This window comes from Otolemur garnettii, unplaced genomic scaffold (genome assembly GCF_000181295.1).
Source record: "Otolemur garnettii isolate 467f Iridium unplaced genomic scaffold, OtoGar3 scaffold00071, whole genome shotgun sequence".
Taxonomy (NCBI): Eukaryota; Metazoa; Chordata; class Mammalia; order Primates; family Galagidae; genus Otolemur; species Otolemur garnettii.
Window position 1 is genome coordinate 632,543 of NW_003852466.1, and position 9,825 is coordinate 642,367.

At 50.4% G+C, this 9,825-nt stretch overlaps 1 protein-coding gene and 1 pseudogene across 2 annotated transcripts in view; both read right to left on the reverse strand.

The window, feature by feature from the left end:
• The window catches only part of LOC100961867, a 7,826-nt pseudogene extending 5,922 nt beyond the window's left edge, over positions 1-1,904 (reverse strand).
• The window catches only part of MYO1F (myosin IF), a 39,256-nt gene continuing 31,289 nt past the window's right edge, over positions 1,859-9,825 (reverse strand). The window contains exons 20-28 of one of the 2 annotated variants that reach the window (XM_003793663.3): positions 7,674-7,788; positions 7,405-7,574; positions 5,693-5,838; positions 5,207-5,353; positions 4,950-5,098; positions 4,378-4,461; positions 3,320-3,515; positions 3,061-3,230; positions 1,859-2,325 (exon numbers count right to left, since the gene is read on the reverse strand). In XM_003793663.3, coding sequence (XP_003793711.1) covers positions 2,249-2,325; positions 3,061-3,230; positions 3,320-3,515; positions 4,378-4,461; positions 4,950-5,098; positions 5,207-5,353; positions 5,693-5,838; positions 7,405-7,574; positions 7,674-7,788 — 1,254 coding nt within the window. In that variant the 3' untranslated portion in view covers positions 1,859-2,248. Of the gene's footprint in view, positions 2,326-3,060; positions 3,231-3,319; positions 3,516-4,377; positions 4,462-4,949; positions 5,099-5,206; positions 5,354-5,692; positions 5,839-7,404; positions 7,575-7,673; positions 7,789-9,825 lie in introns of those variants that run through there. The other variant, XM_023515415.1, reaches the window with a different exon arrangement.

Below are 9,825 nucleotides of genomic sequence, written 5' to 3' on the forward strand. Positions count from 1 at the left end.
CTGGGGATTCGAACCCGCCACCTTAGGTGTACGTGGCTGGCGCCTTAGCCGGTTGAGCTATAGGCGCCGAGCCAGAGATGAGGTCTTGTTCTTGCTCAGGGAGGTCTCAAATTCCTGGCCTCAAGAGATCCTCCTGCCTTGGTCTCCCAAAGTGCTAGATTACAGATGTGGAGACACCCAGACCCCTATCTAAAGCATTCCCTTTCACTAACCCCAGGTCTTTAGGCAGAGTTTTACTCTTTCAACCAATTATCAACAATACTTATTTTTATTTTTTCTGAGACAGAGTCTCACTTTATTACCCTTGGTAGAGTGCTATAGCATCACAGCTCACAGCAACCTCCAGCTCTTGGGCTTAGGCTATTCTCTCCCCTCAGCCCCTGGAGCAGCTGGGACCACAGGTGCCCACCACAATGCCCAGCTATTTTTTGTTGCAGTTTTGCTGGGGCTAGGTTCAAACTCGCCACCCTTGGTATATGGGGCTGGCGCCCGGCCCACTGAGCCAAAGGTGTTGCCCAACTTAAGAATGCTTAAAACTCACCTATGACTCATAAGCTCCTGCTTTGAGAGGTCTGGCCTTTCTGGGCCAAATGGATGTATAACTTTCATGTATTGATTTATGATTTTACCTTTAATTCCTGTCCCCATGAATGTACAAAACTAAACTGTAATACGGTTCCCTCATGTGCATTTTCTCAACTTGTCCCCCCTAGGCCAAGGTCACATACATTTGGCTCAGAATAATCCTCTTTAGAGTTTGGATTTTTCCATCCACATAATGATTGACCATAACAAGGGATATTGAGACCCAATTGCGGCCTTGAGATTTTTTTTTCAGCCATGCTCAGCTTCTCAAGGTAGGTACAGAAGGGAGAAGATGCTAGCACTGTAGAAAGCTACTCCATGGCCAGCACTTATTTGATTACCGGCCTCCCATTCTTCAACTGGGTAGGTGTCCTCTGCCTGAAGTGTCCCCATCAAAGCTTAGATCACTCTGTGTGGTGTTTGCCATCAAGATCTGCTGATACCTTTTGCATCTCACTGGTCCCTTCTCTGGTCCATTCCTGAGTCTTTGCCCCCCAAACAGTCTGGTCCTTTCTCTCCCAGAGTGCCTTCTTTCTGAGGGGCTGAGGGATGTCCATATTGTGCTATCAAATGTTGTCAATCAAGTCCTGACCACAGGTGAGTGAATGCTAAGTGGGCAGACATGGGATAGGAGGAAGGGGCTGGAGTGACCCCAGGGTAGATGGAATAGGGGGACATGTGGGACTTGCTTTCCTTCCTAGGGTCCAGTCAGGTCCCAAATGGCTTTAGGGGAGGAGGACTGCAGATTTAAGATCAACAGGACCCTGTGGACTATTTAGGATGAGGTTTCTGGAAAAGAATAAGGAAACTTTGTGGAGTAAGGGGGCATATATAAAACACAAGGCCAAGCTCTGTGGAGTCTTGGTTAAGAGACTGATTGTCTCTGTGCCTCCATTTTTTTTTCTTTTTAGAGACAGTAGTCTCACGTTGTCGCCCTTAGTAGAGTGCCGTGGCATCACAGTTCATAGCAACCTCTAACTCTTGGGCTTAAGCAATTCTCTTGCCTCATCCTCCTGAGTAGCTGGGCTATAGGTGCCTGCCACAACACCTGGCTATTTTTTTGTTGCAATTCTCATTGCTGTTTTAGCTGGCCAGGGCCGGGTTTGAACCCACCACCCTCAGTATAGGGGGCTGGCACCCTACTCACTGAGCCACACATAGGTGCTGCCCAAGCCTCCATTTTTTCATCTGTAAAATGGGAACATTCACGTTCCTGCCTCACAGGGTTATGAGAGCATCGCCCTTATCGCCAGGCTCTAAGTTATCTCAGGCATTCACAGGGCAAAGGTTTATTGCCTCACTGAGAGGAGTAAAGTCATGCTTGTAGAGGATAACCCTCACACTGACTGTGCCCAGCACTTTGCTAACAGCACAGGACACAATTCATTTCATAATTACAGGGCAGCTGGGAGGGAGATTCTGCCATATGTTCCATTTGACAGATGAAAACTCAGAGACTTGGGCAGTGGAAGTGATGTGTATGGAGCCCTGGCAGGGGAGCCTGCAGGAATGATCTTGAGACTCAGTGCCTGGGCTGGCCTGAAGGCCACAGGATTGGATTTTCAGGCTAATGCAGCCAAGATAAACGAGGCTTCTGTGGGCAGGGCCTGGCCTCCCGGCAGGTGGGTGGCTGTGCAAAAGGGCAGAATCCCAAGTCTCCAGCTCAGATTTTCTCCACGTAGTTTCCAGGGAAGAGGCCCTCTTGGCCATGCAGCCGGCCCTTCCACCAGCCTGAGGAATCTGTGGGAGAGAAAAGAGCTTGAGGTGGCCCTGGAGAAAGCCCTCATGCAGACTCTGTTGTATTTCTTGTTCATCTCTATGTTCCAACCTGGCACAAGACAACAACTAAAGAAAGAGTTGTCAACAGTTGGAAGAAAAGAAGGAAGGAAGGACTGGGTGGGGGGAGGGGGAGAGAGAGAGAGAGAGAGACATAGTACATAGTCTCTTTCCCAGCCACGGGCTAACACTGTCATCATCTCTAGAACATTTGCTTGTATCTTTCCTTCTTTCATCTCCTTCAAATTCCCTCTCTCCCAGGAATGACCAGGACTTCCTGACCCCTGTGGAGAACCCACATCCCACAGCAGAGTCTCTGCTTCTTCAGGGGACTAAAGTGGGAGGTGGCTTAGGCTATCTGGATGTGACATCTTTCCTACTCACAAGGGGTCTTTGAGGTCTTTGAGGCAGACTCTGCTATTAGCCTTGTGTTTGACAGGTGAGAAAAATGAAGCTGAAGTACTGGCAGTGATGTAATGAGGCCAGACCCCCAGGGTGGTTTAGGATGTTACCTTCAGGGTGAGGGCCATTTAGTCTATGCAGCCACTGGCATGGAAGAGCCTAACTCTGCTGAAGGGTGGGCTGTGAGCTGGTTATCTCTGTGCTTTGTGTGAGGAGTATGCATTGATATGGGGCCGCATAGATGCATCAGGATTCTGACAGTGCCCCTCACCCCACCCTTTGCCCTGATACACACACCTTCCATGAGGATCTCGATGACTTCATTCACATTGAAGCTCAGCTCATCCACATCTTGGCCCACATATTGGTACAGTGCCCGGCACCTCGGGCCATGTGATCGAGGCTGGGGCTTGGGTCGGCCTACACCAGGCACAGGTCGCTGCCCCACACTTCGCTTCCTCTGCATGCTATGGGCACAGGGGGTGCTCACCACAGCTGGGACATCCATCACTCTATCCCCTGCCCACCTCCTGGGGCTGCCCTCCTACCCACTTACCCAGCCATGCCCTGGTCAGGCACATTGAGGAATTCTGTGTTATGTTCTGAGGGTGGCCGTGCCCGCTGGCGTCTGCTGGCCCCCAGGGTTGAGGCTGGAGGGCCCTGGGGAGGCCGCCGGGAGCTTCCTCCAGAAGTGATCTCCAGGGGCATAGGGCCCCTTCTAGCAGAAGGAGGCACCCCATTGCGATCCAGGCCTGTGGCAGGAGCAAGGATCAAGGCATTTACCAAGGTGATTCTAGGAGCATGTGAGGAGGACTGGGCTCCAGGCTCCCAGCCTGAGAGAGAAGGCATCCACACTCTCTCAGCCCCATGTGTATAAGGACTGGCTGGGACCAGAGGGACAGACCCCAGGGCCAGGAGAGCCTAGAAAGTGGCTCTGCAAGGGAAAGTTTTCCCCTGTCCTCTGTAGGAGGGCCTTTTTTAGTGGATCTTGGAGGATGACTAAAAGCTCAACAAATGAAGTGGGAATTTAAGAGATAAGAGGTGAAAACAGCACCAAGTAAAGGCCTGGAGGTAAGAATAAATTTGGTGAGTTGGCAAAATAAGATGTAGTTTGCACAGCAGGGGTGTAGGATGGGAGGAGAGGTCACTGGTTAGCTGGGGTTGGATTTTGAAGGGCTTTGAAGGCCAAACTAAGCTTAACTTTTATTCTGTGGGAGAGATGAAGCTATGGAGAGTTCTGGACAAAGAAGATAGCTGTTGGCTCGGTGCCCGTAGCTCAGTGAGTAGGGAGGGCCCCAGCCATATGTACCGAGGCTGGCGGGTTAGAGCCTGGCCTGGGCCTGCTAAACAACGACAAATGCAACCAAAAAATAGCCGGGGGTTGCGGAGGGCACCTTTAGTCCCAGCTACTTGGGAGGCTGAGGCAAGAGAATCACTTAAGCCCAAGAGTTTGAAGTTGCTGTCAACTGTGACGCCACGGCACAAACGGGGCCCACATAGTGAGACTGTCTCAAGGAAAAAAAAAAAGAAGACAGTGGTCAATTGTGCTCATTAGATTCTGTTATTGGAGGTCTGGTTTTTAGGCCCCACAAGAGGAAAGGGACGTCCCCTCACCTCTGGGGGGACCTGGAGCCGCCCGAATGGGGGCTGGGGCCGACCTCCGGGGTCTTCCTTGGGATATTGCCTTCCGCATAGGCTCTGAAAGAGGAAAGGATGCAGGGATTTGAGTAGCGGCCAGAACACACCAAGCTCTTGGCTCCACCCACAAGGCCGAGTTCACAGTGTGGCCCCGCCCATTGGACACGCCCTTCAAGCTCATTGGCTCACCCATCTGCACCTCAGTATGGGCACACTGGCTCCGCTCAGTGATTGGCCCCGCTTTCTGACCTCACCTACTCACAGGCCTCGCTACCCAGTCCGTCCGCTCAGGACACGCCCTCACTTATTAGGTTCCAGCATTGCCTCTCTGGCCGCGCCCCTCCTATTTTCTCGCCTACTCATTGGTCGCCGCTCCAAGGTTGAGTTTACTCTTCAACAGTCTCCCTGGAGCGGTCCGTCAATGGCCCCAGCCCCCTCTTCACCAGCCCCACTGGCCCCGCCCCCAGAGTTTTGACTGGTTCTTTCTCTGGGCCCGCCTTCTCCCGGCCGCCCCGTCGTCTACGACGCCCAGTTCCGCGCAGACTCACTAGAGCTCTTGGGCATCCCGTCACCCACGCTGACCGTGAGGGCCCGGCCGCTGGCCTTGAAGACCGCCACATCGCCAGAGCCGCGGGTGAAGGTGACGGTGCGGGTGCCGCCTCCTCCCCAGCCCTCTTTTTTCACCCGGAACTGTAGTCTGTGGGGAGAGGAGGAAGCTTGGGGGCTCTAGCCGGGGTTCCCCTGGGCAAAGCAGAGGCTCAGTTCGGCCTGAGGATGGTGCTGGGGCGTGGGGTGGTGGCCTTACGTGTCGCCGAAGGTGAGAGGCAGAGGCCTCCGCACCGCCTCCTCGAAGCGTTTGCACAGTAGGCTGACGAACTCGGTCTTGAAGATGCTCTCCAGGAAGCTGTCGGCGGCGTCCTCTTGCAGGATGAAAAAGTCGTCCTGCCGCGTACTGGGGGGGGGGGGAGGAAAGGCAGGTAAAGGTGGCTGAAGAACGGACTTCTGAGATAGATGGAACAGCATAGTGCCAGGTAAGGTGCAGCACAGGTGGAACAGGGGAAGGAAGATGGCAAGGGGCTAGGAAAGGTGGTAAATATAATAATAGAGAGCCAGGTCTAGTAGGAGAAGAGAAAAGTGTACGTACAGGTGAACTTGACAAGACGGGCCAAGAGAAGCTTACAGGTATTGCAGCAGATAAGGTAGGTGGGCAGGTACCATCAGGTATGAAGGCAGCTACGATCACAGGGGACAGATGAGGGTGACTGTGGGGCAGGTGGGGGCCTGGTCTTACCTGAGGGACACTCCCCGCAGGGCCTGGATCTCTAGTTTCTTCTTCAAGACCTCACGCACCTGGCCCTTCTCGGGTCCCTTCTTCACCTTCTCTCGCCCAATCACATACACATACTTCGGTGTCAGGATCAAGTCCCGTTTGATGGGCTATGAGGATGCAGGACCAGAGGCTGGTGGCTGGAGCTTTGGGCAGCCTGGCCCCAGGGGGTCAATCCCAGGCAGAGGGGTGGTGCTGGTGGGCCAGGGGAAAGTGTCCAGGTCCGGGGGTGGGGGGGCTTCCATGTGAAAGTAAACGACTTGTTAAGTTGTATAAGAAATAGGTCAAGTGAGGGTGTATTGGCTAGGAAGGGGTGTCTGGACTAGTAAACAGGCATAGGGTAGGTGGAGTGTCTCCTGGACACAAATGTCTAGGTCAGATGAGTGCCGTTGGACTAGGTGAAAGTGCTTGTGTCATATGACTATAGCCAGTTTAGGTAATGGTGTTATGATTCAGTTGAGGTGTACAAGTCAGGCAGCTAGATAACCCTTGTAGTTCATGAGAGATCATAAGGGGCAGTTGTGTTTCTGACCTGCATAAGATTGTAAAAGAAGGCAGGTGAGAGTGTAACTGTTTGAAGTATGAATGTCTATGCAAGTCTGCTGAGCTGTGCCTGTGGTCAGGGCTGTCTAGGACCACTGAGGATACCTGCCTAGGTGAAAATATTCTAGTATACAGGTCAGCTGAGAGGGTGTACTTGCCACATGCTCTTTCCAAAGCAGGTGAAGTACATGGATCAGAGGAAGGTACCCAAGCCTGATAAGGAGGTCTGGGTTGTGAGGTCATACAGTCCACGAGAGGGTGTACCTGTCACATAAACCTGTCCAAAGCAGGGGATGGCAAGGGCCCACCCAATCAATGACCATGTGAGAGTGTCTATCCAGGTAAAGGTATTAAGGTTATTTCAGCATGTAACTGCCATGTAGGTCTCTCTAAGGTGGGAGTAGGGTGAAATTCTGGGCAGATGACAGTGTCTGGGACATGAGATGTGATAAGGGATGAATGAAAGTGTATCTGTTGGACAGGAATATCTGACCCAGTTAAGAGTACACAGGCTAGGTGATTAGATATGTTTGTGGTGGAGGTGCCCCAGCTGTTTAGGCCAAGTGTGAGTGTATAGGTACGGTGGTATATCCCTGTGGACAGAAGTATCTGGACTAGGTTGGGAGTATACACCGGTCAGGGCTGTCTGGGTCTATTGGGGTATGTACCTATGAACTAGGCTATCTGGGTCAGGTGAGAGTATGCCTGTGGCCAGGTATATCTGGGCCAGGTGAAGGTATATCTAACTGATGGGTGTTCTAGCCTAGGTCAGGGTGTATGTAACGGGATGTGTCTTAGATAGACATGCATGGCCCTGTGATCAGGACTTCTGGGCAAAGTGAATGTGTAACTATGGACAGATGTGCCTGGCCAGGTGAGGGTATATCTAATAGGTGTGTTTAGGATACATGGGGGGCATGTTTGATGGACAGCTATATCTACCATGGTTAGACACACCTGTGGGCAGTTGTGTCTGTGCTTGGTGAGAGTGTTACCTATGATGGGACAGATGTTTCTAGGCTGGGGGAATATATACATGTTGACAGGTATGTCTGGGCCAGGTGAGGGTACCTCTGGTGTGGGTGCTGGGCTATAGCCAGTGTTTCACATGTGCCCACTCACTAATGCCTCACCTTGAAGCGGCGGTCATACTTGGTGACTGAGTCGGCAAAGTCCACCCGCTCCCTCTTGCCCAGGAACTGGCGCAGCTCTGGCCGCTCCTCCAGTCCCAGGTAGTCCCCAACAAAGTTCCGGTTGATGCTGTTCCACCTCCTCTCCTTCTTGTTGAGCAGGATGTTGGAAGCTGTGAGGATACAGGGTAGGGGGTGCAGAGATTGTGGTCCGGCTTCTCCAGGTCTATGTGTCCCTACCCTGAGCCTCCCACCTGAAGAAAGTCTCTCACCTTCCTCTCGCATCTCCTCATACTTGCGGACTGCCACGTGGCGCCTCCAGGCCTTCTGGATGGTGCGGGCAAAGCCGTCAAACTTTCGCTCTCGCATCTCCTCCAGTAGGAAAAGCTGGACAAGAAGTCTGGTGGTGGGTCTTTGTGTCTGCCTAGGGGCTGCAATCCCTGGTTTCCCCTGGACCCACTCCACTCACATGCTTTTGCTCATACACCTCTGCACACTTCTGGTCAAAAATGTTTTACTTCCTCCAAATGACTGGACCCAGGCTACCCTCCCCATTTGGGGTGCACACATCTGCATTAAATTATGACTGTGGGTTTGTCTCTCTGGCTTCACATCCCAGCTCTGTACTTGCTAACTTTATGGCCTTGCCAGAGCAGTATAACATCATAATTTCTCACACTGCTAATGAAGCTAATACACACCATCCATGTAAGGTGCACCCCAGTTTCAGACATGGTAGACAGGAGAACCAGTCTGCTCCTTAGAAAACCAATAAAATATAGTAAATATGAAAATCTGATGTATTGGACTATGATGTGACTGGCAGTCGTGTGGTTGTGCAGTATACAACCTGCACACCCATTTATGGCAGTCCCAGAAAGGAAACTTTTACAGAAAGTAATGAAAAAGCTTTTAAGTTGTAAGATACTAGGATCAGAGGGGACTTAGAGCATAAATTATATAGAGTAAGCCAAAGTGGAAATGCTGTGAAGAATATCTGTGCATTTGTAGTAATACTAGGTGAACAAGGAGAGGGACCTATTGGATATTAAATTATTGCAACTCTACAGTAATAAAAATAATATGGTGCTGGCCAGAGAATAGAACAATCAATTGGAATAGCACAGATGCCTAGGGAACTCCTAATTCAAACAGAAATTTAGGAATAAAAGGGACAGCATTGTCAATCAATGAAGATAGGAAATATTACTGAAAATAAAATTGGGCTTTATTTAGAAAACTAATTAGCACTCAGCCAGGCATGGTGGCTCATGCCTGCAATCCTAGCACTCTGGGAGGCTGAGGTAGGATCCCTGAGGTCATTTTAATTTCTCAAGCACATAAATACCACTTTGCTTCAAGCCCTGCTGCCTGCTTTTGTGATCAAGGTGGTTTTCAAACTGATGTGTCCAAGAAAACCAAGGGCTCCCTGCAAGGACTAAGAGAATTCTGGAGATACTTGGTTCAAATGCATTTTGAAATTTATATTTTAGAGGACTTTCAAAGCTGTGGGGGTTTATAACTATTTCTAAAAAATGAGAAGTTGTCCCACCAGGAAGAACAACAGCATTGCAGTTTCATAGGTTGCAGGGAGCTGAGGAGAGTTTGCATCTTCTCTTTCTCAGACCAGTACTCTGTGGGTCTTCTTTGTGCAGTGCCTCATATGGCATGTCTGGAGGTCTCAGAAGTGCATCGTATGGTTTGCTGAGAGGTTATTTCTGCCCAGTGAAGAGATTTTGTTTTCAATTTAGGAAATGAATCTTCCTGTCTTAAGGAGTTCAAAATGTATCTCCTTCATGCTGTGGAGGGCTGGGGTGGATGGGCTTAAGGGGCAGGAGACCTAAATAAATCTGAACTTATCCTGGTATACTGGACTAAACAGTAGTATCCCTTCTAATTCATGCCCGACTGGAAGCTATGAATAGGACCTTATTTGGAAATAGGGTCTTTGCAGATGTAATTTGTCAGACTGGGGTCATACTGCATTAGGATAGGCTCTAAATCCAATATAAATCCAATCCAACATGTCCATAAGAAGAGGGAAATTTGGACACAGATAACACAGGGAAGAAGAGTATGTGAAGATAGAGGCAGAGTGATGCATCTGTAAGCCAAGGTAGGCCAAAGATTGCTGGCAACCAAGTTAGGGAGTGGCAAGGAAGGATGCTTAGAGCCTTCAGAGAGAGCATAGTTCTGCTGACACCTTGAGTTTGGACTTGTGGCCTCCTGAACTGAATGAATAAGCTACTGTCGTGGTAAACCATCTAGTTTGTAGTACTTTGTTACAACAGCTCTAGCAAACTAGTACCCCTGGGATTATGAGCCAACAGATAGGGAAGACACTTGAGGATGTTTTTGGAGATGAAGTCTCTGTTGCCCAAACTAGAGTACAGTGGCGTCACTGTAGCTCACTGCAGCCTCAAA